The sequence below is a fragment of the Brassica napus genome, chromosome A1 (genome assembly GCF_020379485.1).
Source record: "Brassica napus cultivar Da-Ae chromosome A1, Da-Ae, whole genome shotgun sequence".
Lineage (NCBI taxonomy): Eukaryota > Viridiplantae > Streptophyta > Magnoliopsida > Brassicales > Brassicaceae > Brassica > Brassica napus.
In genome coordinates this window covers 18,974,035-19,000,848 of record NC_063434.1, presented here as the reverse complement: position 1 = coordinate 19,000,848, position 26,814 = coordinate 18,974,035, and the positions used below count along the sequence as shown (strand labels likewise).

Sequence of the window (26,814 nt, the reverse complement as noted above, 5' to 3'; positions counted from 1 at the left end):
ATGGCCATTGGCAAGGCTCAAACATGGGCTTTTGGGTTGGTGTTTCCGGAATATTCTAGGAATTTGATTTTTCCCACATCATGTAGTCTTATTCTAACTATTTTTTTTGTGAAGAGAGTTTTTCGTGTCTTTTCTATCATTCCATCGATGTAAGAGTCCAAGCTCGTTGCCATGTGCATGATGGCGTGTATTTTTCGGAGCTCCGCATTGTTTCTTTCTACGTAAATCTAGAATGCTCAGAATCAATGAATTTTCTTGGGTACTATTCAAGCGTGTACGGACATACATCAACAGAATTCAAAGCCAGAATTTCACACCTAAATAAAAGATCGCTCTTGCGGCACTAAAGAACGGTCTATGGTTCTTCTCCAAGTTCAAAGAAAAAATGTAAGTTCAAGCTTTCATCTCGCTCGACGATGCACTTCATCGAACCTCATACTTCACATCACACAAAAAAAAGGCAGCTCTAAAAGAACAGTATAACACAAACAAATATACATCAGCATAAACAAAAGACCACAAGTCTCAAAGAACCAGCTATCCGAGAACAATATTTTTTCGGGACCAACAGCCCAACCCAAAGTATACCGTTCACTTTCGACCCCAGCAAGCACCTGATAACCACCTAACAAATTTATCTTTAAAACAAAGTGAATGAACAAATACGAGTTTAAAGTTTTAAATGATTTTTTTTTTAAATTGATTCTTTGAAAGAATAGTTAAATATGTATTTTAAAAGCTACGTAGCATGGAATCGTCCGTTGTCAAGCGTTTCGTGCTTCCGAAGCGGAACCGGAAACGGAATCGTTCGGAATCGCTCGGAATCGACATGGAATCGAGATTCGGTTTATGAGACGTTTGGAACCGTAATGGAAGCACGCGATTCAGAATTGGAAGCTTCGATGGATATATAGCCGGAAGCATTTTGAAGAGATGAACTCTTTAGGTTTATAGAAGCTGAAAATTGTTTTGGTGGGCTTTTTAATTTTAATTTGTTTTGTGAATACGTGACCCAATTATCCCATTGTAATAACAAAACTCTACTTAACAAATAAATAAAAAGATTTAAGTTTTTGAAATTCACTTGCGTAAGAAGTTTCTGATACTTCTCCAACCTTTGTCCAGAATTGTGAGAGAAGAGAGTAAATGTACGTAACTCTTGATTTGATAAATAATCAATTATTATATTTTGCTTGATGTGTTGTCACTTGTTTGTATATTACGTTGTTTGATCGTGAGTCACGACGTGTTTCATGTAATATTATAAAAAGAAAAATTTGTAAAAAAGTGATATATTATAAATTGCTTATTTGTATCATATTTAGTAGCTTAAGCTATTACTATTCATACAAGCTTGAACTCTATTTTTATGTTATGTTTAGTTTTTTTTTCTCTTTTCAAATTTTATCCGAATTACAATATTTTAATTATGTTTTAAATGTTTATCATTTAAAATAATTTTATTTTTTGCTTTAATATATATATATATATATATATATATATATACATGCTTCCAATACGTACCCGCTTCTTAAATATTTTTAAAAATGTGCTTCCACGTTTCCTTTCGCTTCCGCTTCTGCGTACCCGCTTCCGTTTCCATGCATCATAGTTTAAAAGTTTCTAACATATGGGTAAACAATCATATGAAAGATTTGAATAATCGGATAACCACTTAACAAATTCATAGCTAGCGAAAACATTTGACCAACTTCTAATTGGTTAGTCAAATACGTTAAAAATATAGTCATTAGTTATTATTTCAGGCTACAATATTATAAGATCCCGAATACATAGCTTAATTTCTCAAAATAATTTTTTAATTAAAAGTCTCAACTAAAGTACATTTTCCTATTTTATTTTTGGTAAATAATCCTAAAATTCAATTAATAATGAAAGTGTATATTTGCGCATTTATCTATTTTCCAAAATAATTAATATAGCAGAAAATAGTTAGTTAAATTGAAAATAAAAGTTAATGATTTCACTCCCTCTTTTGGGCTCCCGTTTTCTCTCTTCTCGTTAGAATATTCCACCTAAGGGAAGTAGAGCTTTTGACTAGGGTTTTTTCCTCTTTTGCACCAAAAAACACAAAATCTCTATATTTTGGGTGAGAATCTACCAAATCATTAGGTTTTTCACCGGTTTTCCTAGGGCTTTCCGCGAGCCGCCATCTTTTTCTTAAAAAAGTAAGAACAAGGGTTCTCAAACCCTACGCTAGAGAAGAGATGGGAAATGTCGATCATGCGTTTGAATCAATGTCACTGGAAGAAGATGAAGTTCCTTTCGATCTGCCTGACTTACCGCAATTCAGTGCGATAGAAAGAAACAAGATGAGTATTTTGGGACGTACTTTAAACCCTGATAATCAGAACATAGCTGATCTTATTAGGGATATGCCAAGGAAGTGGCAGGTGTATGGAAGGGTACATGGGATTGTTCTGTCAAAAACAACTTTTCAAATTGTCTTTAAGTATGAGCATGATCTGGAGGAGGTGCTAAATAAGAGGGTATGGACTTTCAACGACTGGAGCATCGTAATAGACCGCTGGACAGAGACGCCAGACGAGGATTACCTTAAGTACTTATTAGTGTGGGTTCGGATTCGCAATATTCCGGTGAACCACTACACGGAGGGAGCGATAACAGCTCTGGGGGATATCATTGGGAGAGTGGATGTGGTTGCTTTCGACCCAGATAAACCGCAGACAAACGACTATGTGCGTGTGAGAGTTTTCTTTGATGTTTCAAGACCAGTGCGAAGATCAAAAGTGGTGAACCTACCTAAAGGAGGGGGATCTGTCACGATTTTGTATGATTTCGAAAGGATCCAGAAACGCTGTTATCATTGTCAGCGCTTGACTCATGAAAAGGATAAGTGCCCGATACTGATCCAGGAGCGGCAAGATAAAGCAAAGGCATGGAGAAAAAAAGTAAGCGAGGATAACCAGAAGGAAGAAGAAGGAAAGCAAACCTTTATGGTTACTATCGACAAAGATGATCCTTTGTTTGGTGTTTTAAATGAAGATCAAGTGGGTGTGGATAAAGCCACTGGGCGGAGGAAGATCAACCCGGAGGTCCTACAACAGATGAGGGAGTACATCTTGGCTGCTGAAGGAGGAGAGAAGCGTATAAGGCAGGAACGGGTTCGTAAATCTGTATCTGACTTGGATAACGATCCGCTAGGGCAAAAGAAGTTTCTGCGCCTAGAAGCGGCCCCTCTGATTATCCATGAAGTGGACAAAGGGAAAGGTTTTGTCTTTGGTTACTCTAATCAAAATGAACAAAACCACAGCAGGGAAGATGGATCACGGGGGTCTAGCTCGTGGGTGGAGAAGGAAAAGGGTCCCCTACGGTCAGGATCGGGGGTTGGTAGAGGAGACAGAGACTCAAACCCAACAGAGAAGGGGAATAATTTTTTCTTTGAATGTTCAACGGGTTTTAGTAGTGGATTCTCTACTGCTAGCTCTTCCGGGACAAAAAAAGACTAAATTGTTTGGGAGACATAGGCCTCCCAAGAAGTTCCGCAGACAAAAATCAAATCCAGTCATATCTCAGATTGATAGAGGAGAGGAAGGCGAACAGCAGGCAAATCTAGAATCAAAGAGGAAGGCGACAGAGGCAGCAGGAAATTTCTCAAAAATCGCAAGGCGTAATAAACCAGAGGTGGTCCCAAATGGGGGACTGCCAAATCAGTAATGAGTATACTGAGTTGGAATTGTCGAGGCTTGGGACGGTCTCAAGACTTGACGATTCCCCATCTCAAGGAGATACGTAAAAAATATCTTCCTGAGATAGTTTTTTTGATGGAGACAAAGCAGAGAAAGAACATGGTGGTAGATTTGCAAGTGGTTTTGGGTTATGATAGAGTGTATACGGTAGAGCCAGTCGGGTTGAGTGGTGGATTGGCATTGATGTGGTCACATAAGGTGAATCTGTGTATCAAATATGCAGATAAGAACCTCATTGACGCAGAGGTCAGTTTGGGTGGAGTGAACTTCTCTATGTCCTTTGTATACGGTGAGCCTGGATATCGGGGCAAGGAGATAGTATGGGAAAGACTGATGAGATATGGGGTGAATAGAAAAGGATGCTGGGGTTGGGTGGGGGATTTCAGTGAAATCCTACACAACGGAGAAAAGATAGGGGGTCCAAGTAGGAGTGAGGGATCTTTCGAAAGTTTCAGAGACTGTGTGAGGGTTTGTGAGATGGTGGAGCTTAGTGGTTTTGGTGATGGGTTTACGTGGTCAGGAGTGCGCAACAAGAAATACATACAAAGTAAGCTTGACCGCTGTTTTGGGAATAAAGAGTGGAGGTGTAATTTTTCCCTTGCAGTCCACGTATTTATGGAAAGATTGGGTTCAGACCATAAACCGGTTTTGGTGCGTCTGTTTGGGCATCAGCCGGGACCTCGAGGATGTTTCAGGTTTGATAAGAGAATGGTTGGTAAACAGAAGGTACGGGAATGCATTGTGGAGGCATGGAACAATCAGAATGGAAATAATCCGGGATCATTGGTGGAACGCTTTGGGAATGTGCGAAGGAGTTTGGGGAGATGGAAGAGAGAAAATGGCATAAATTCAAAGGAGCGACTGTGTGTTTTGCGGAGTGATCTAGAGGCAGAATACTCATCTGGATCTCCTGACTGGGAAAAAATAAAATATCTGAAATCAGAAGTGGCAAAGGCATTTCGAGATGAAGAAGAATACTGGCGCTAAAAAAGCAAAGACAAATGGCTAGTGGCAGGAGATAACAACACCAGCTTTTTTCATGCCTCCGTGAAAGACTCAAGACAGAAGAACCAACTGTTGAAACTAGTAAATGAGACGGGGCAGGAAGCAACAAATGTCAACGCAATGGGTCAAGTGGCTGTGGAGTACTTTACTTCTTTGTTCTCTACGGGGGATGGTGGAGATCTCTCGGATATGCTCGATGGTTTCACTGCGAGGGTTACAGCGGAGATGAATGAAAGATTGACAAGGGAGGTTACTGATGTGGAGATTCGTGAGGCAGTGTTTGGTATCAAAGCGTCGAGTGCACCGGGTAAAGATGGTCTGAATGGACTTTTCTTCCAAAAGTATTGGGACATCATTGGGCCTGATATTACTAAGGAGATAAGGACTTTCTTTACAACGGGTACTTTTCCTCAGGAATGGAATGTTACTCAGCTATGTTTGATTCCGAAGGTAATAAGTCCAGAGAGAATGGTTGATCTGAGACCGATCAGTTTGTGTACGGTCGTGTACAAAGTTATATCCAGGGTCCTAGTCGCTCGTCTGAAACCGTGGTTGGACAAGGTGGTGTCACCTACACAATCGGCTTTCGTTCCAGAAAGATTGATCTCTGATAACATCATTATAGCGCATGAGGTGGTTCATGGATTACGCACTCATAGAGTGATCTCAAAGGAGTTCATCGCAATCAAAACGGACATGTCGAAAGCATATGATCGTATAGAATGGAGGTATATGGAGAAACTCTTGACGGTTATGGGTTTTGAGAAAAATTTTGTGGACTGGATTATGTATTGCGTGACCTCTGTCACCTACTCGGTTTTGATTAACGGAGAGGAGAAAGGAAGCATAACTCCAAAGAGAGGTTTAAGACAGGGGGATCCTCTATCTCCCTTCCTATTCGATCTGTGCACTGAAGGCTTGTCTCATCTCCTGAATAAAGCCGAGAGTATTGGAGCCATTGAAGGGATCAAGTTTTCTGAAGAGGGTCCTGCGATTCACCATTTGCTTTTCGCGGATGACTCTCTGTTAATGGTGAAAGCGACTGATGAGCAATGTACAGAGATTCGTAAGATCTTGAGAGTGTATGAGGAGAACTCTGGACAGATGATCAGCCTTGCTAAATCGTCCATTACTTTCGGTGGAAGGATTGAGATGTCCAGGAAGGTAAAGATAAAAGAAATTCTTGGTATAGAGCCTGAAGGAGGTACTGGAAAATACTTAGGTTTACCAGAATGTTTCAGTGGCTCTAAGGTGGAGATGTTACACTACATTCAGGAGAAGATGAAATCCCGTTTTCATGGGTGGTACGGTAGGTTCCTATCTGCTGGGGGAAAAGATATTTTGCTAAAAACTGTGGCGATGGCAATGCCAGTCTTTGCAATGTCGGTGTTCAAACTCCCAAAGACCACTTGTAAGAATCTAACAAGCGCGATGTCAAACTTCTGGTGGAATGCACAGGAGGGTAAGTCCAAGATTCACTGGTTGGCCTGGGAGAAGCTAGTCTTGGGGAAGGATCAAGGAGGGATGGGTTTTAGAGATATTGAAAATTTTAATCAAGCTTTGCTTGCGAAACAAGGCTGGCGGCTACTGATGCATCCTGATTCTCTATGTGCACAAGTCCTTCGTAGTAGATACTACCCAAACGGGTCTTTTATGGAGGCATCTATGGGGTCAAGGCCATCTTACGCGTGGAGGAGTATATTATTTGGCCAACAGTTGTTGGTGAAAGGGCTGAGAAGGACCATTGGCTCAGGACAGGATACTTATGTGTGGTTAGATAAACGGCTTTTCAGAGATTCTCCAGTAGCTCCCCTACGTAAGCCTATTTTGTTTGATGTGGATTTAAAGGTCTCTGGTCTTATTAACCCTCAAACTAAGTTCTGGGACAGGGGAAAATTGGAGGAGAATTTTTTCCCACCTGATATTGAACTGATTTTAAAACAGAAGCCAGTTCTGGAAGAAGTTGATGACTATGAATGGGTTCATACTCATTGGGGAGGGTACACTGTAAAGTCGGGGTATTGGTTGGTTTCGCGACTAGAGTATTCTGATGTTCAAAAGGAATGTCTCGCGCAACCTTCAAACCATGGTCTGCTTGGGAAGGTTTGGAAGGTGAAAACAGCCCCAAAGATCAGGATATTTATGTGGAAATCCCTCTCAAATGCACTTGTTGTAAATGATGGTTTGTTGTCTAGGGGTTTAAAGATAGATTCCCGCTGTCAAAGATGTGGTATGGAGGGTGAATCTATCAATCACGTGCTTTTTACCTGCCCAGCGGCTCGGCGTGTATGGACTGAGTCGAATTTTCCTTTTCCCCGTCGAGGTTTTGAGCATATGACCTTGTTTGAAAATTTCAACTATCTTCTCTCCTTGCCAAGTAATCTTGATGTGCCAAGTGAAATTACTCGCACCTTCCCGTGGATTTTGTGGATTTTATGGAAGAATAGAATCTATTTCTATTTGAAGGTAAGGAGTACTCGGCGATTGATACGGTGGCAAAAGTTGTTGAGGATTCAAGTCACTGGTTTGAGGCTCATAAAGGTAGGGATGAAGAGGTGGAATCGGAAAACAGAGAGATGAGGGCTAGAGACAGGTGGGAGGCGCCAAAAGCAGGTTTTTTCAAATGTAATGTTGGCGTGCAATGGTCAAAACGAAATAAGATGACTGGAGCAGCATGGGTTTTAAGGGACAGTGGAGGAGGGACTGTACTGCATAGTAGGAGGGCTTTTGAAAATGTAGGTTCTTTTCTGGATGCGAAATTCTATTCTTTGATGTGGGCGACAGAATCCATGCGAAGTCATCATGTGGAAAAGGTTATCTTCGAAGTAGAGTCTGCGGATTTGTTTGGTGCGGTTACCAAGCCCAAGGCTTGGCCTGCTTACAGATACCAAGGGACGGAACTGAGGAAAGCTTTGGTGGGTGTTCAGGGGTGGGACTTCTCGGTCGTTAGCGCGAAGTCAAACAGATGTGCACATGCTATTGCACAAAGTGTGACGAAGGAGAAGAGGCACCAGTCCTATGTTGCGATGGGTAACCCACAATGGTTGAGGGATCTTTTTGAAGCTGACAGACAAAGGCTAGGTTAACTGCGGAGGGCCTATTGGGTTCATAAAATGTGGAGGTTTTGGTTTTCGTAAGGGTAGAGCTTCATGCTCGGTTCTTGCCATGAGGAGTGCACGGGTTTTCTATTGGTTCTGTTTGGTTTTATTTTGTTCTGGATGATGTTTCAGTTTCACATTCTCTATATCAATGTTACACAAGAGTTAAAAAAATTGAAAATAAAAGTTCAAAAGAAATGAAATTTCTTATATATTTACAGATAAATGTAAAGTTATCAAAAATCAAAAATACCGATGACCAAAAAAAAGTGACTGGTTTATTTATTTAGTTGAACCGCACCATTCATATTTAACAAATTAGGTGGTGTGTAAAATTATAACACTGCCTGATGTCCTCGTGGTTGAAAGGAGTCTACAAAAGTAAAAGGAACGGAGACGCCGAAGTCCTCATGGCACAACGAAAACAATCAAATTGGTCAATGATCTCCGCCGATAACCTCTCCGGATCCAACAAACGGTCTTCAATCTCTGGGCAAGAAACCCGTTACTCCGTTTCGATTCCCGTTGATGTAATCATCAATATCTTGTCGAGACTCCCATTGAAGTCTATAGCTCAATCTCGTTGCGTGTGTAAGCTCTGGTCTTCCATTGCTCGCCGTCCTAATTACAACCTCTTGTTCCCTGCCAAGTCTCCCGACGATCCACCCAGGATCCTATTCGCCTTCAAAGTCGGATCTAGCTTGTTCTTCTACTCCTCGCCCCAACATCATCAAAACAACCCTGATAACAACAACAACAGTTCAGCCATTGTAGCCACTCGTCACGACATCAATCTCGGCTCAGATTTGCAGCAGTTATGTCGGCCTGTTCGGGGTCTGGTCTGTAGTCAACACATTGGTAAGAACTGTTCCTGGGCTGTGGTTTCTAATCCCATCACGGGAGAGAGTGTAACCACACCGAAACTGGCAATAGAAGGGATTCACTTGAAGGAGCGTGTAAGAGGCAAAGCAGACTATTGTTTTGGGTATGATCCAATCGATAAACAGTTCAAGGTGTTGCGTATCACCAGGTTGTGTGGCAGCCCTGAACACAAAATATCTTTTTACGCAAAGTATCATGTCCTGACATTAGGGACGGGAGCTTGGAGGAAGCTCCAATGCAGCACACTTCATTACCCTCTAGATGAAAACGGGATATGCGAGAACGGGATTTGCATCAACGGTGTTTTGTTTTATCCAGCGTTGGTCAAACATAGAAAACATATGATTGTTTGCTTTGATGTTAGGTCTGAGAAGTTCGGTTTTGTCAGCGTTGATGACGTTTTAGGATTGCCCATCCATAGATATTCGGTTCTGATAAACTACAATGGTAAACTAGGTGTTAACTTTTGTGACGCTGCCTGTAAGCATTTTGAGTTGTGGGTATTGGAGGATGCCACTAAACATACATGGTCCAAGCGTGTCTACGTATCGCCTCATGCGTCGCTGAACTGGGACAACTATGTGCGCCCTGCTGGAATGATTGGCAGCGGAGAAATTGTGTTATACCGAATGTATACACACAATCCTTTCAACATCTTTTACTACAATCTCGACAAGAAGATTATCAGAAGAGTAACATTTGAGGTCCCAGTATTGGAAAAGTTTGATCATTTTGGAGCTTTCACATTTGCAAACTATGTAGAGGATGTGAAGCTTATGTAAGTGCTTTAAACAGATTAATCATTTGATCTGTCTCTGTCTCTGAAACAAATCTTGAATTAATAAAAAAAATGTGTTTTTACTTTGGAGAAAATCTTCTTTTTTGCCTCTTGTTGGCTTAAAACAGATAAGAGGTTGGTTGTAAATTTGTAATTTGATGGCTTGAATATAGCAGTCCTAGTATTTCAAAACCCTGATATTCTCTGTTTTTGGATTCCTTAGTTCATCTTCTTTCTTCGTGTATTTGGTCCATGTGTTCCTCAACCCTGTCTACAAAACAGAGAAGAAAGATTCAAACAAAATCTCTTTCCTTTTTTTTTTTATGGTAAAAAGAAGCAATTAGTAAAAAGATACTGACTATCTAGTTTTCCTAACTCGCATAGGCATTAAAGAATGATTCGAGAATCACAAAAGCATAAGAATCAAGATCAGAAAATTAAACAGGAAATATGGACAAAAGTTTTTTTACTCTTTTTTTTGTCATTCATTAGTTCAAGCCAAACAGAACAGAACCACAACAAAAGGTGCTGCTGATGGATCCGGAATATCCCGAAAAGTCTTACTCATGTAATGACAAAAGAGAGAGTTAATAAAGGAAAAAGCTTGGACACACGGATCGACCACAGTTCCCGATATTATTTATTATTAAACTCTCACCAATGAACTCAACTCTTTCATTTCCCCACTCCATTTCCATTTCCTCTATTTCTCATCTTCCATCGCCTCGGACTCTCTCTCCTCCTCGTTGTTGCAACTCTATTCCTTCTCAAGGTATCTCTCTCTCTCTTTCTGTTTCTCTTACAGTCTCTTGTCGGAATCTGGAGTTTTGTGGGTATGTTTTATCTTTAGAGAGTTTAACGCTTAATTGTTTTTGCTTTCCATTTAAAAACGCTTCATGGGTTATATGTGAATCTAAATGATCTTCTTTTTTTTTCATTTTCTGGTGGATGAATCCGACACTAAGATATGGAGGCAAAACCAAGTCAAGGCCTTTACCCACTTCACCGTTGCAAAACCATACATCTGGTTCGTGTTTCTGATCTGGCTCTGTTTTTCTCAGATTCTGATTCGAGATCTCTCTCGTGTGTGTTTAGGTGAGACATGCTCAAGGGGTTCATAACGTAGAAGGAGAGAAGAACCATGATGCTTACTTATCTGAGGATCTATTTGATGCACATCTTACACCTCTCGGATGGCAGCAGGTATCATCATCATGTTCTTTTATGGGTTTTGTTACTCGGATTTTGCATAGAAATATGAATGATATGTTGAATAATGCTATTGTAGGTTGATAATCTACGCAAGCATGTTAAGGCAAGTGGGATCTCTAACAGAATTGAGTTGGTTGTTGTGTCTCCGCTACTCAGGTAATGATGGGCTTATTAGTATATATGATCCTTAATGACATTTTTTTCATGGTTGGATTCTTACTTCACACAAGTCGTTTAGAGTGAATAAGCTTAGTGATTTATATTATGTTGTTTACCCTTCACCACAATACTTTCTTTTGTTTTAGGACTTTGCAAACTGCAGTTGGAACTTTTGGAGGGGAAGGTTATATAGATGGCGTTGATGCACCTCCGCTTATGAAGGCAGGTGCAGGAGACAGCGACCGTCCTGCTATATCAAGCTTAAATCGTCCACCGTTCATTGCAGTTGAATCTTGCCGTGAACATTTGGTATGTTTTTATTTTTCACACACATTTTGTGCACTTGCAGTTGCACGAGGGTAATAGAAAACCAGTTGTAATGAATGATATTTTTTTGGTTTCAGGGTGTTCATCCTTGTGACAGAAGAAACAGTATCACCAAGTACCGCGAATTATTCCCTGCAATTGATTTTTCATTGGCAAGTCTCCCTAACCAATTCTTTGTGCTCTTCTCTCTTTTGTTTTTACTATTATCTCATATTCTGCCGATTTACAGGTACAAACTGATGAAGATGTTTTTTGGAAGCCTGAGGTCAGAGAGGAGGACAAAGATCTCGCAGCCAGAGGCGTGAAATTCATGAACTGGTGAATATCTGCAACTCTTTTAAACATCTCTATGTACTTGATAGGTTTATTCTCACATAAGACTAGGTTAGTATGATAGTCTTGACACATGATCTTTCGATTGATCTACAGGTTGAGTACAAGGAAAGAAAAGGAAATTGCGGTTGTTACTCATAGTGGGTTCTTGTATCACACATTAAACTCATTTGGAAACGATTGTGATCCAGCTGTGAAAAGCGAGATTTCTTCACAGTAAGCTTCCTCTTCTTCTTCTCTCTTTTCGATCATTTAGTATTGTAGTATTGTTTTCTCAATACCCCCTAACTTATAACTGTTGCAGTTTTGCTAACTGTGAGCTTCGTTCAGTAGTTCTTGTGGATAAATGGTAAGTTTATTTGATACATACACAGTTTCTATAGTCTTATTTTTGCCTGATCTGCCTGTTGAATTGCAGCATGAACGGTTCGGATCCTCCTGTGACTAACTATCCCGGAAAAATACCGTCCGGGGAAGATCTTCCGAGTGATATTGCTGATGAGAAGTAGTTGAAGAGACAGAAGTGATGATGAATTATGTTAAACCTTATTATGAATCTCAAGAGTTTTATTAATGCTTTTTAAAATAAACTAACAAAGTTGATTCCTTGACATTGACACTGAGAAGGCCTCTTTGTGATGATATTTTGGGATTCAAATATTTGTTACTAGGGTCGGCCCGGGCTACGCCCGAGTTTTTTGTTTAAATTTTAATTTTGATTATATATTTTGTATATTTATTTAATATATATATATATAGTATAACCTATTATAAAAATATAAGCTATTAAATTATTTATAACTATGCATTTTTTTGTCTTATGAATTGAAAAATTTTAAATCCAAATTTTAATATCCAATTTTTTATATTTTGTAATTGGAAACTTTATATAAGGTGAAGAGAAAAATTAACAAAAATTAATTAAATTTTAGTTATAGTGTTTGATTGGTTGGACTATAGATATGTTTCATTTCACTTACACCTTTTTATATCTTTTGTTTCCAATTAGTTCTAAGAAATTTAATTGACCATCCCCCTTGAAATCTACAATCTTACTTAATGTTTTTTTTTTCAAAAATCAGCGGTTAAAATGTTATAATATTTTCTACATCAAAAATTTACAATTACATCAGCAAAAATTACATACTAAATTATTTAAACAAATTTTCTGCATTTATAACTAACTAATCGGACCTATAATCTGAATATTTTTTTATCTCACTTATATAAGTTTTTTGATTACATATTGTTAAATGGACAACCCGATAAAATTTTATTTAAGTTTTAGAACCATTGAATTCTTAACTTTAATAGGTGTTTGAAAATTTGTCTTTCCAATTTTGTATGTTCCGCTTCATCATGCAATATATTTTGATGTAATTGCACCATCTATGTTTATATATATATTATTTCAAAAAAAAATCTTCTATATATATATATATATAAAGTGGATATATATAATCAATTTTGAACAATGACCATAATCGTATAACAAATTGTCGTTACCAAAGTATAACAAATTTTGTGTTGTTGTTTTTATTTATATTATAGCAGTGATGTCACATGATAATGCACAAATATGTGGAACTCACGTTTCTCCTCTTTAAACAAAAAATATAGACTGCCAAGCTAAGCTATTAAAGTATGTATTGACCTGTGAAACTCAGGTTTTTTTCGTTTTTGGGGTTTTTGCCTGTTCCAAGCAGCAGTAAAGTAATTCACAGTTAACAAAAAAAACAGATGATACATGATAGAGCACCTCCAACAATCTTGGAGGTTTATGCTTGTAGCAACAACTATTAGATCAACACAGAAGCCTTCCAGGTGGTTGTGAAACGATACAGCTTGAGAGTTGTGAGTGGAACAAACTCAAAGTCAGAGAAACATCACTAACAATGGAAAATCAGAGAAAGATCTGTTCAGACGTTTTGTTTCTTTTCTTTAAAACGTATGAAAGTGATAAGGACCACAATATGAATCAAATACCTGTCGATTTTAATTGTTGCCATAACATGACTGAGCACCTCGAACAATCTTGAGGTTTATGCTTGTTGCAACATCATCATAACTGGGAGCAGCTGGAGCCTCCGGTCATGACACGATGTTTTCCTTGTGTAGGGTCACTCACAATACTCTTCACAGCTGTGAGCTCACAGATAAGGTCTACAAAGAAATCAAGATGTCAATATCTAATCACTTTCCAATGTTGATCCTGGGATAAAGAGATATGAAGACGATTACCGGGAAGGTGTGTGTTCCTGTTGGCCAGCCAAAGTACCTCACTGTGATTATGGAACTTGAAGCGTTCTTTAGGAATTGGTAGAACCGTATCTCTTCAAATTCAGTTGAAACACTGAACCGTAAAAGTAGAGGTGAGTCAGAGAGCCTGTAATTCTGATTGCAGCGAGTTATATCAAATCAGTCAAAGGAGTACATCAAACCTGCCTTAAAATGATGCCGGTAAGCCGTGAGACGGTGGCGGTATGAGGGTTGCTTGAAACATTAAAAAAATGAAAAAAATAATCAATAAGGGGATTCAACACCATCAATCAGAAAGGATTAATATATTGTTGAAAACATAAGCTTGATAAGATTATAAATGCTGTCCAAAACCGAGGATGATAATAAGGTTAGAAATCAGACCTCAGAGTCGAGGAGAAGCTTGTCCACGCCCATCAGCTCGTCACCTCCTTTCACGTTTCTCGAGAAGTAACACCACCACAGTGGAAAAACACTGACGGCCTCCAAATCAGCGAGCATGAAAGTTTAAGCGATGAAATCGAAGAAGATGAGGTTTTGCTGATATTAGGAGCCGGGAGGATGATTTTCGTAAGGTGAAGTCTCCCCTTTTTATAAGTGAAGATCACTGCCTGCAAGGAAGATAAGAAGCATTCAATGAATCAGTCGTGGTTGGCATGGGTCCAAAGGTTAAAGAACATGTTAGGGTGATCAATCACTTAACTGCGTAACAGATCAGAGGAGGTCGAAATCAAGCGTAACGACGGGAACTATAAACGACACAAAAGTTTATGAAGATCTGACTTGAGGTTCCTTCCAGAACATCCATGCTTGTTTGACATGGTCGGATCTAGGGGAGATGACGAACCCCTAGCTTCTTCTGTCGACATTCTCGATGAAGGTGCAAGAGGAGAGACGAACTCAATTTTTGCGTAATCAAACTTAGGGTTTTCGATTACAGGCTGCCGGGCCGCAGAAGAAAATATCAGCCCAATCACGTTTCACAGTCAAAGCCCATCGGATTAAATGAAGTGATGCGTTTTGCTTGTCTGGAACACGTGTCACGCTCACATAACTCGATTTTCTGACCTGTATGCTGAGGTGGCATCACCAGGAGAGAGCAAACCATACTTTATATATAAAGATTCCTTGATGGATTTTTTTAAGAGAATATAATTTTAAATATAATCTTTATATTACACTAGTGGTTTTCCCGGGCTACGCCCGGGTTTCTTATATAAATTTTAGTTTAGTTTAATATATTATATTACTATTTGATTATATATAATGCATATCTATCAATTTTTACAAAACATAAATTATAAAATGAATTTAAAATTATCTGAGTGCAAACGCTAATAATATTGAAAATGGATATTATATGACTTTTACTTTTCTTATAAGTTTTATTAATGTTTTAGACGTACTTTTCAATTAATTGTATTTCCTTATTGCGATATTTTTATTTTTTTAGAACTACTTGTTTTCATAAAATTAAATATTTTTATGATTCGAGAAGGGGTTATAATTATTGATATAAAAATAAAAAAAAAACTAAATCAAGTTGGGATTAAAATCAAGTAAAATTTGGGCTTTGTTAATTTACGGCGTTTCTTTTTTTACGGTATTCTTCTTTATAAATACGGACCTCTCACCCAAATGAAATAAAATGTAAATATATAGATTGTATTTTTACTTGTCATCATTATTTTGTTGTGAAGATAAAACAATAGTTTAACAGATACTGAAAATTAATGTATGATGTTTCAATTCTTAATTTTCAGTAAAAGAATAATAATTTATTTGAAAAAATAATTTTTATTTTTAAAAGTGTATTTTAAAATTTAATCCTTAAATTATATATAACTTCTAATAAACTCCGCTAGCTTGCTTTTTGAAGTATTATCTTAAGATATAAAAATGATTGACCGTGTGTGTATCGAATGAAATAGACGAACTTAATATTTGTTAGTGTAGCATTGATGTTTGTTTTGGACATTTACTCCGTATCTGTGAGTTGCAGTTGTGTTATTTTTTTTAACATTATGTCAAGAATGTTAGTCTATTTACTTTTTGATGTCATTTATGGGGTTTCACATATTTTTCCATCGTCTAAAGATACATAACTTTTTTTGGGTTTGTTTTGGTTGAATCTGGTTCTAAATGTTAAAGCATAGAAGGTGGTTTTGTTTTATTTAATATGGTAATAGATATGGTGGACAAATATTCGTCAAATGATGAAAATAATTTTGGTAATTAGCTTGTAATAGTAACATGTGCTGGACCGGTCAACTATATTGTAGCGGTAACATGTAATAGTTTCTCTTATACCTCTGTAATTTATCAAGTAATATTCAAGTCCAGTGACTTTTATCTAATATTAGAAACAGGTTTATTACTTGTAGAACTCAGCAAGAATTTTTTTTTCTTCGAGTATATTTATTCTAATCATATTATAGTCAAACTCTTGATTCGAAATAATGACGTGGTTGGAAGTGTGAAATGGATGGAGGTGATGACTATGGACTTATCAAAAAGCTTGGGATTTGTAAAGTAAATATGGTATGTAACAGCGTAGCTAATTCATTCCATCAAGTACTTTGATATTTTTTTTTGGAAGGCAATGACTTAGTTGCGGAGGAGTTGATCAAGTGAGATAAACCAAACATTTATCTATCGAAACCGTTAAAGTTTAAGCTGGTAAAAGATAAGTACCAGAACAAAATAATCAACTGAAGATGTAGACGTAATATTACCTGTGTGTAATATGTATATTGTTGTGATAACATTTAGCATAATGGACCAGGAACGGAATGCACATGCGGTTGACAATGGAGGACATAAGCGTTTAGCTCAGAGACCGTCATAGTTTAAATTTTCTGAACACCCCCATACTTTGTCGAACTTGTCGAGCAGTTCATGTCAGGCTCACCAAAACTGCTGTGTGAATATACCTTTAGTTGCAAGTTTAAAGACATTTAACCTCGGGACATCACATTTGAGCAACTTACCAATCTGACCTGAGCTTAATCATAATGAGCTTCTAAGTTCCCGGCTGATTAACATTTTATCATGAGGAAATTTCCTTAGCTAGATCAGCACACAAACCTGCTGCTAGATTAGCAGCAGGTGCTCAATACTTATTAGTATGTGTCGGCGGTGAAGTAGCTGGCAAACAATAGGAAATTATGAGCAGTGAAAGACAAAATAACACAAGCAAATCATGTTTTGCATGATGACCCCTGGAACGTTGCAGGTAAATTCAAACCTATAGAGAAGCTGGCTTGTGAAATTAACATGCTCTAAAGTGTAGACCTTAAATTGAAAGAAAAAAATCAGTTAGTGACTTGTTTGCAAAAGTAAGGAAATAAACAAACTACGCGCAGTTAGATATGTCTCTAAGACAATTAAGTAGCAGCTCACCATCTGGAGCTCTTGCGAAATAATTGCACGAAGAAAAGCTTTGGAGGTAAATAAATTGTATTGACGTCAACAGATATCTCATGAAACTATAACAGGTACAAAATCATACTTCTGAGTGCAGCAACATTATCTCCTCAAAACCAACAGCTGTTGAGCTAGCTGCAGATGAATTTCCTAAGATCAAGATAAAAGAGACGTGAGCTTGCTTAGTGTTACTTGAAGTTAGGTAATGTGGTACCGAAATAGCAATATATCTTAACGACATGTTCAAAAAGAAGCAAAATCTTACCTCCACATTTCTCTTCGACTTCGGTGAGAGACCAGTGTCTTTTAAATAACAGAGATGCAAAATATCCATGCCTCAGCCAAGTAATTGCAGACGCTGGTAATGATAAGATCAGAAACAAAATTATTCAAACATGAAAAAGTAAGCAAAATATACATAACAATGAACCATATCACCAGGATTTGCCATAGTGCAATTGAAGCAACACCATTTCACAAACTCAACTGGCATCTTCTGCTGCAGAGGTTCCCAATCACTATAGCCGTCCTCATCTTCTGCATTCAGCAATGCCTCTGCACCGTAAATATTTTGAAAAGTCAACTCTCCTCTTGAAACCATAGCTGTTTTCTGCATAAGACATTAACAGATACATGAACCCAAAATATTTGTGGCATAAATAGTTAAACGTACAGAGGAAAATCAATGGTTTAAAGTTACGGATGATGATACCCCAGTGACCGGAACTACTAACCAGTGTCTCCATTGCTAAGCTCATTGAAATGTGTTTCACCACCATTGCCATGTTTTCTTTTTGAAAACACAAAAGAACTCTCGAGAGTTTCTACACCATTGTTACCTCACCAGTGACCGGAACTACTAACCAGCAATCTTCTCTGGGACAAAGTATAAATAGGGTAGCTATCAAAAATTAATGTGGAGAGACAAATCAAAACCGAAACTTGTTTTATTAACCTGCATTGCCTCCAATTGTTTTAAATGTCGTCACAGTGGTGGCTCTATATTTCTATTGTAACCATGGATTTTCTCCAAACCTTTTCGAAAAGCATAAGATTCTTAAGCCATATATATGATAGAAAAAAAAAATCAAAGAGAAGCTAGCCGGTTCTCTGAGTCAGGCATCCGTTTCAGTTTCAGTCTCACTTTCACGCTTCACACCTTGCGAGCTTCCCGCCTCACACCAAGTATGAGGTTGCAGCCTAAAAAAGAGCAATCTAAAAGATAGAGATTGCCACCAGCAGGTGTGTATTAATCACGTGCTTTACTGTCCGTGTAGGTAAGGCATATAAACAGCACGAAACATTACTAAATCATTGCACTTCACAATTCCTGTGAAGTGGAGCTGATTGGTCTAGGGTTTGAAGGTGAGAAGACGAAGTGAATTGGGATGAGGAGAAGAGCCTCGCAGCCTCGCGACTTCCTCCCGTAGAGAGCTAGGTTTAGGAAAAAAAAATTGTACGGCAAAACAAAAAACAAAAAGACCCATAACCTGTAATTGAAACGAAGCCCATAAAATCAAATCCGAAGCCCAATCCGAAAGTAAAAAAACTCTGATTGGTCGATTAATAAAATGATGTGGCATGCTTAAGGGGAGAGGAAATTCCCCTTTTAGTATGACTAGATCATTTCTCCGCGCTACGCGCGGATAATATATTTAAATTTGTTATATTTATCATTTTTATTTCTATGTAAATTTTTGTATATTAAATTATATATAACTAATTTTTAAATTTGATTTTTTTATATTATTAGTTTGAAGTAAGTATTTCTACAATATGTAACACAATTAACTAATAAAATATGAAGAATCAAGTCCGACATTTTAAAGTTATGTAAAAAAAAATATAATTATGTATAGAACATAAATTATCTTAGTTTAAAACATCGGAATCTCATCTCAAATAAATTCACGAAAAGAAAAAGTACTCCAATAACCTACTTAAAATATAAAACCCCCTTTTCAAAAAGAAAGTGTACTTAATAATATTTTTTTATGTGTAATAGTTGAAAACTGACAATTGAATATCGATCTAGAATATTATTTTAATATATCTAATGGTAAAATACTAATTGTAATAAACAAATTTTGATTTTTTTAATACTTCATGAATTAGAAGTCTTTAAAATATATAATCTATTTTATTAACATAATCTATTTTTTATTCATTTATTATTTTTACGTTACAAAATATTGCTTTAGTTTTATTTGTATATTATTTTTTTTAATAATTTAGTTTCTTTTTAAGTATTTTAAAATTATCAAGAATATAATATATTTAAAATTATTTATTTAAATATATCCAAATATGATGTCTCATTTTTATGTGTGTTTGCGTTAAGCATATTAAATTTGTAGTTTGTATATTTAATAACACTTTGTGGCGTGTTGTTCTATGGTTTTAATAAATGTGTTGTCATTTCATTTTTATTACTACTAACATGATGTTTTAGTGATCAGTGATAATGTATTTTTAACGTTATGTTTTATATTTTATCGTATATTTTCTAACTCTTTATGTTGGCACTTTTTTGGAATCATTTTAATTAGATAATATGTTTAAAGATGTAAATAAAACTGTGTATGTTGTGAATTTAGACTTTTTAGTGTAGCTGAGCACTATCAATTATGGAAATTATATTATGATTTTATTTTACTAAATTTTTCTTTTATTGTATATTTTTTGTTTTATTTTTTTATTTTTAAAATTTTATTACCTTATTCTTTAATTGTAGATAATTGCTATTTCTAATTTTTGTTTCATATACCTTAAAAGTCTTCGGTTGATTTTTTATTGTTTTCTTTCTTCAATTACAATGTACAGTTCAACCGTTTTTTTTTTGAGATCAAACTACTAATATCATTAGATAGAAAAGCTTAATCTCCAAGAATGGAGTGAGTATTTGTGCTAGAGAAAACTGATTTAGCCACTAATATAGTGAGATATTATAATATTAGAAGGTATGAAAACTCTTCTATGTTGGATATAATTAAGTTGTTGTCAATTGATTATATATTTGTGATAACTGGAAATACATCTTTATGTCTTCTTACATCATCCTTCATTGATTTACGGTTCGACCATTTTTTAATATACTGAAAGTAACATAATATTAAATGTTGATTATCTCCTTCCAATTAGGAATGCACAGAATCAGAGAAATTTAAGGTGATACCACTTTACAAATTTGTCCTCATATCTATATAAAGTTAGTCTATATGTTTCAAAATGTAATCAGTTTTAATTAAAATCTATAATATTTAAAAGTTATTACTTTAGAAAACTGTCATTTAATATATAAATTTAATCAATTACACAATAATTTACATAATTTAATTGGCCACACAATATCAATAAATATAAAGTTACATTGAAATATAAAAACAATTTATATAGTGAAACAAAAAACACTTTTAAACCATTATATTATAAAACAAAAGAAATATTCAAATTATATTGAAGCATTAGAATAGTAAGAATTAGAAAAGCTGAAATTTCAACGTCGATCATTTACGTCGGTCATGCCTTAGACCATCTCCAATGTATTCCTCTATTTTTTTTCTCTAAAATAGAGGAATTTCATAATAGAGATGGATTTGTCTCCGATGTATTTTTCTATTTTCTATCCTAAAAAGGAATATTCTTGATATATTCTTCTCTAAGTTTACAAATAATATATTTTATTTGTGAAAGTTGAAACCAGCCCAATTTCTTTTAGTATTTTATAAAATTATGATATTATTTACACTAAATATTTCTTTACAAACTATTATGTAAATAAAAAATATAATTATATTTATATAAATAATATATTTCACTAAAAATATATTTTCGGTTATAATTGCTTAAGTAAAAAGTTAAATGATCATTTTGTAAAAAAAAAATAGAGGAGGTGACATGTCAAAAAATATAGTTTCTCATTGGACGATTATTTTCGCCTACGTGGACACTCTATCTGAGGCTTATTTCCTCCAGTTTTAATTAAAATCTGTAATATTTAAGAGTTATTACTTTAGAAAACTGTGATTTAATATATAAATTTAATCAATTACACAGTAATTTACTTAATTTAATTGGCCAAACAATATCCAATTAATAAAGTTACATTGAAATATAAAAAAAATTATATAGTGAAACAAAAAATAAATTTCCATATCTACGAAAATTCTACATCAGAAAAGGAAGGTAGTATAATTCCTTGAATCGAGATTTTTAAACACAAACATCCAAAATATAATCAAGGTATGACAATGTTTTACTTAAGAATTGAGTTATTGGTATATCAAAAAATTTGAGAAATAATGAATTATTAAACAAAATAATTCAAACTTTTAACATTTGAAAGATAATGAAATATATGAAGTCATAACTCAACTATTTTAATAGTAAAATTTGGGCTACGCAAAATATCCAAACCCAAAGATCCGACTTAAATCAACCCGAAAATCAGGCTTTCGAACTCGATCAGATATGTGATAAATAACCGAATGGGTCTTAAATTGATGTATCTGAAGATCTGGAACCCAATCTGGTCTAAACCAAGAATCGAATGAGTAACCGAAGATATCCAAAATTTATATATATATCTAAAAATATTTGTTACAATTGTACATATAAGTATTTTAATAATTTAATTTAAAATCATAAGTTAATTATATTATTTAATTTCAATATTTTGTGTGTTTTCGGTTAAAATAGGATAGCGTGAATAAAAATGCTCAAAAGTGTATATAATGAATTTTTTTTGGTTATTATTGGTACATTTGGATAGTTTGGATACAAAATACTTGAACTAAATTGGGTAATATGGTTACTTTTAGTACAAATATCTGAACATGTTTAAAATACATTGCTAATTCGGTTATTTTCAGGGTAAAAAACATTTTGTAATTTTGTATAACATTTAATATATTTTAATTTTGTTAAATTATTTATTTTTTACTTCTATGTCAATTTTTATCGTTTTACATTGTATTCAAATTAATTCTAAATTTTAAATAAATAAATTTTATAATATAATAGCTGAATTTATTTGATTGGAAATTGTTTTTTTTAGTTAAACTGAAATGAATATTTTTCTTTTCTTTTCTTTTTAGAAAGTCTCGATCTCACCGTGGAGCTTCGAGTTACGATTTCAGAACCTTGTAGCCAGAGATTACTCAGAAGAAGCATATGACAATGGTTCCATCAAGGTTTTGCCGATGAGTATCTCAACTCGATCTCACCGGAGAATCTTGTTCTTTTAATGTAAAGAACACATACAAAGAAGAAAAGTTGGATTGTATTAGCTTTACTAAGTTTAACACTGATACGTTTGGTATTTGGCACAATAGCAGCACAGAAAGTCATCTGACACTGTAAGAGAACTGACCAATTCCCAATTGTTGATATCTTCAGAGGTCCATGAGCTTTCATAAATGACTGCAGGACGTCATCGAGAAGCCAACTTGATTTGTCATGTGCGATTCCAATTATGTGGAAGATACATTCAACTCCGAGCAACAACTCCCATCTGAGCAACTGGCAGAAGCTTAGTAGACGGCTGAACAACTTCACAACCTTAGCCAGAAGGCTTTTCAGCGCTAGTGGCGGGTTACGGGTATATCACGTCTAACAAAGGAAAACCCATCCCTATCATCTTCTTCAAGGTTACTGCCCCTTTAATCTAAATAAGATGAAGAAAATGAACATCTAAGAATGTACATATCCTGCAGGAGTACGTATCAGTGTACCAGTTACATGCCCCAAACTTATGGAGAGTTTTCCCATGTACGATTTTAGAGACAATGATGGTTCTTGAAGTACTCCTTCTCGAGTGTGGTTGGATATCAGGTGGAAGGTCGAGGACGTCAAGTCCTTTTCTACACGCCAGATCACACACAGTTTGTGTTCTATTGTGCCTGCACACAGTTACACCAATTCGTTACAAACAGTGAAAGTCACTGACACATGTCTTTTAGAAATGGTCACTGAAACATCAAAAAATACAGGGTATTGATGCCGTTTCTGGATATGATTTGGGATGATGCTTATACCAGTCTTATAAAAAAAATCGCTTTAAACATGAGTCCTGCTTTAGTTTCCATTTGCTAATCAACTGCAATTGTTCATTATATGGTTAACTGAACAGTTTATATGGTGCAGAGATACAAAGTAAGAGAAATAAAAAAAATTTGATGAATGCTGACCTTACAGATTTTTAAGCTGAGACCAGTTGCCAATACACTCTGAGATGGTTCCCTAGAAGTGATTGTCACTTACCCTTCTGCAGTTGAAAACACAAAAACAGTTTAGGACTATTAAATTTACCTTCTTGGACTACTTATAGGTTTTCTTGACGACCTCGTTGTTAACTGAGGTGAGAATTCATAAGTTTCAAAGAATTTCATACTACAGAAAAAAAAGTATACATAAAAGTCAGGAAGAATTCAACATGAAAACTTAAAAGTTAAAACCCAGAAAAGGTTTAGCTCAAACTTATATTACAACTCTAAAAATTACTCCACTGCATCCAATCAAGAAAAATATTCAAATTTACACACACAGAATTAATATTCTTATGAGGGCTAATATTGATCTCACGGTAGACGGAACTGTACTTGATTCTGACTATGGTCATCCGTGTTGTTTTGGGAGCTCTGACATGATCGGAACACGGGTTATGCTTCAAAACCAACAATCGTTCTGATCTTATATCCATGCCTAACTCCCTGCTTAAATAGAAAGGTGATTATGTGAATGAAAAACAATGCTATGATTTTGCTGTTTTTTAAGAATTAAGCTAACATCAATGAAAGGGTTCAAAAAAAAAAAAAAGCTAACATCAATGGATCACGCAAAAAGAATCGAAGGAACTATTTTGAGCAGAGTAAAATAATGAATATGAAGAGAGTAGACACAAACCTTGATTGTTATAATACAGGACGATGGGAGACCTTCCCGTGGAGACAAAAGACTTTCGTGGATTAAGCAGTAGGTACTTGTAAATGGTTATTCTCAAAAGTGTGTTACAGGATCCGACTAAACTATCATATGAAGTAGAACAATCTGGTCGTTGTGCCATCAATACGCCTCAAGCCTCAACTTAATCACTATCAAAGTCTACATAAATCAAGTATATAGTTTTTTTTTTGATCAATTAAGTATTTAGTTTCTACATTAAAACCAGAGAGGAAGGTAAAACCTGGTTACAACTTACATTAGGACGGCACTGGCTTCTTTGGATACCGATGGTGATGAAGGTGGAGCCAATAGGAATTTGAGTTTCCAGACTGTGTTTCACCTCAGTTCCATTTTGGTGAAGCCATCTCGCTGTTAGAAAATCTTGAAGGATTTAACGGTGATGAATCTGATGTAATGGAAGATCAAGAACCCAAAGAATGAGAACTTAACGATTAGGATAAACACGTAGTTTGGAGCTCATGGAGACCAGTTGCAGAAGTCTGGAAAGTTGGATGATGACTTTCTGTTATCCTTGGCTTTTGAAGATGGGAGTTTGCTGATTTCTTCATGATCAGTGTTTGGTTGATGACAGAGATTTAGCGCTGGAAATACAAACCCAAAAATCAACTCGACAGGTTCAATCATCAGTCGATTCAAAATAAATAGAATCACTCAAAAAAAAAATATCAGATCCAATCAATCTTTAAACTACAGCTTAATTTGGTTTTGACCTAAAAACCCAATATCCAAATACACAGAGAGCTTGCATATATATTATAAAACAAATTTAGAGGGGGAGAGATGAGAGCCACCTTGATCCAGAGTTGATGACATTGGCATGACCGGGGAAATATAGATTCTACGTTGTAGTTCTTCTTCTCCTCAGCAAAATTGGATGTGAAGAGGTAGATTATATAGTGATTGCACTAAATGATAAAGCTTTATGAGTCACAATTTTAATGTTACAGAGGAGAAGAGGTGAAACGGTTGGGATTTCTTCGAGGAAAAGGAGGAAGACGAAGTCGTCGAACTAATTTTGGATGTGTGAGGAACATATGACATGGCACAATACAACTCTATGATTGGTCTGAATTATTAATGTGACGTGGATCCCTTCTCCATTGAGAATATCTGGCTTTTAGTATAGTATAGATGACTAGATCCTTTCTCCGCGCTACGCACGGATAATATATTTAAATTGCTTATATATATCATTTTTATTTGTATGTGAATTTTTGTATGTTAAATTATATATAACTAATTTTTAAATTTGATTATTTTTTTATATATTTTTAGTCTGAAGTAAGTATTTCAATTATATGTAACACAAATAACTAATAAAATATGAAGAATCAAGTCTGACATTTTAGACTAATATCAAGATCGGAATCTCATCTCGAATAAATTCACGAAAAGAAAAAGTACTCCAATGACCTACTTAAAATATAAAACCCCCTTTTAAAAAAAATATACTTAATAATATTTTTTACGTGTAATAGTAAAAAACTGACAATTAAATATCGATCTAGGATATTATTTTAATATATCTAATGGTAAAATATTAATTATAATAAACAAATTTTGAATTTTGTAATATTACATGAATTAAAAGTATTTAAAATCTATTTTATTAACATAATATATTTTTATTCATTTATTATTTTGACGTTACAAAATATTGCTTTAGTTTTATTTGTATATTAATTTTTTAATAATTTAGTTTCTTTTTAAGTAATTTTAAAATTACCAAGAATATAATATATTTAAAATTATTTATTTAAATATATCCAAATATGATGTCTCATTTTTATGTGTGCTTGCGTTGAGCATGTTTAATTTGTAGTTTGTATATTTAATAACACCTTGTTGTGTGTCGTTCTATGGTTTTAATAAATATGTTGTCATTTCATTTTTATTACTACTAACATGATTTTTTAGTGATCAATGATAATGTATTTTTAACGTTATGTATTATATTTTATCGTATATTTTCTAACTTTTCATGCTTGCACTTTTTTTAGAATTATTTTAATTAGATAATAGGTTTAAAGATGTATATAAAACTGTGTATGTTGTAAATTTAGATTTTTTTAGTGTAACTAAGTACTATCAATTATGAAAATTATATTATGATTTTATTTTACTAAATTTTTCTTTCTGTGTATATTTTTTTGTTTTATTTTGTATTTTTACAATTTTATTGTCTTATTTTTTAATTGCAGAGAATTGTTATTTCTAATTTTTGTTTCATATACCTTAAAAGTATTCGGTTGATTTTTATTTGTTTTCTTTTTCCAATTACAATGTACAGTTCGACCGTTTCTTTTTTTGGATCAAACTACTAATATCATTAGATAGAAAAGCTTAAACTCCAAGAATTGAGTGAGTATTTGTGCTAGAGAAAACTGATTTAGCCAATAATATAGTGAGATGTTATATGAAAACTCTTCTCTGTTGTCCTACGCTGTACATAATTAAGTTGTTGTAAAAATTGATTATATATTTGTGATAACTGAAAATACATCTTTATGTATTCCTTACTTCATCCTTAATTGGTTTATGGTTCGACCATTTCTAATATACTGAGAATAACATAATATTAGATGTTGATTATCTCCTTCCAGTTAGGAATGTATAGAATGAGAGAAATTCAAAGTGATAC

General features: G+C 35.0%; 3 protein-coding genes and 2 long non-coding RNA genes across 23 annotated transcripts; 3 read left to right on the top strand and 2 right to left on the bottom strand.

Moving 5' to 3' along the window:
* The first annotated feature begins 2,228 nt into the window (after nucleotides 1–2,228).
* On the top strand, nucleotides 2,229–3,491 carry LOC125610208. The gene has a single exon (XM_048782308.1). The coding sequence runs from the start codon at nucleotides 2,229–2,231 to the stop codon at nucleotides 3,489–3,491; it is 1,263 nt and encodes a 420-aa protein (XP_048638265.1).
* A 4,657-nt stretch (nucleotides 3,492–8,148) lies between these two features.
* Nucleotides 8,149–9,689, top strand: LOC106449227 (putative F-box protein At1g53550). The gene has a single exon (XM_013891021.3). The coding sequence runs from the start codon at nucleotides 8,185–8,187 to the stop codon at nucleotides 9,496–9,498; it is 1,314 nt and encodes a 437-aa protein (XP_013746475.2). The 5' UTR covers nucleotides 8,149–8,184; the 3' UTR covers nucleotides 9,499–9,689.
* Nucleotides 9,690–10,022: 333 nt separating this feature from the next.
* Nucleotides 10,023–12,247, top strand: LOC106449216 (phosphoglycerate mutase-like protein 2). 2 transcript variants are annotated; one of them, XM_013891014.3, is made up of 10 exons: nucleotides 10,023–10,266; nucleotides 10,460–10,521; nucleotides 10,590–10,697; nucleotides 10,783–10,862; nucleotides 11,012–11,174; nucleotides 11,270–11,344; nucleotides 11,422–11,510; nucleotides 11,622–11,741; nucleotides 11,830–11,874; nucleotides 11,944–12,247. In XM_013891014.3, the coding sequence occupies exons 1-10, from the start codon at nucleotides 10,155–10,157 to the stop codon at nucleotides 12,032–12,034; spliced, it is 945 nt and encodes a 314-aa protein (XP_013746468.2). In that variant the 5' UTR covers nucleotides 10,023–10,154; the 3' UTR covers nucleotides 12,035–12,247. The 2 variants fall into 2 exon arrangements, with proteins under 2 accessions (XP_013746468.2, XP_022575131.2); XM_022719410.2 differs by having other exon boundaries at nucleotides 10,157–10,327.
* Nucleotides 12,248–13,155: 908 nt separating this feature from the next.
* LOC125576246 lies at nucleotides 13,156–18,641 on the bottom strand. 10 transcript variants are annotated; one of them, XR_007314675.1, is made up of 14 exons: nucleotides 18,166–18,641; nucleotides 17,945–18,086; nucleotides 17,476–17,820; nucleotides 17,296–17,360; nucleotides 17,187–17,197; nucleotides 17,032–17,078; nucleotides 16,775–16,931; nucleotides 16,520–16,700; nucleotides 14,488–14,859; nucleotides 14,169–14,395; nucleotides 13,967–14,018; nucleotides 13,767–13,878; nucleotides 13,512–13,688; nucleotides 13,156–13,414 (listed from the first exon to the last, which is right to left on the bottom strand). It is a non-coding gene; the product is annotated as an uncharacterized LOC125576246 (long non-coding RNA). The 10 variants fall into 10 exon arrangements; XR_007314674.1 differs by having other exon boundaries at nucleotides 17,187–17,360; nucleotides 17,476–17,568; nucleotides 17,698–17,820; XR_007314663.1 differs by having other exon boundaries at nucleotides 17,187–17,360; nucleotides 18,166–18,245; nucleotides 18,355–18,641.
* Nucleotides 18,642–22,431: 3,790 nt separating this feature from the next.
* LOC125576236 lies at nucleotides 22,432–25,261 on the bottom strand. Of its 9 annotated transcripts, XR_007314634.1 has the most exons (8): nucleotides 24,965–25,202; nucleotides 24,603–24,754; nucleotides 24,409–24,521; nucleotides 24,114–24,311; nucleotides 23,810–23,920; nucleotides 23,399–23,475; nucleotides 23,246–23,307; nucleotides 22,432–23,110 (listed from the first exon to the last, which is right to left on the bottom strand). It is a non-coding gene; the product is annotated as an uncharacterized LOC125576236 (long non-coding RNA). The 9 variants fall into 9 exon arrangements; XR_007314641.1 differs by having other exon boundaries at nucleotides 23,404–23,475; nucleotides 23,793–23,920; nucleotides 24,409–24,754; nucleotides 24,965–25,261; XR_007314639.1 differs by having other exon boundaries at nucleotides 23,793–23,920; nucleotides 24,409–24,754.
* Nucleotides 25,262–26,814: the final 1,553 nt, after the last annotated feature.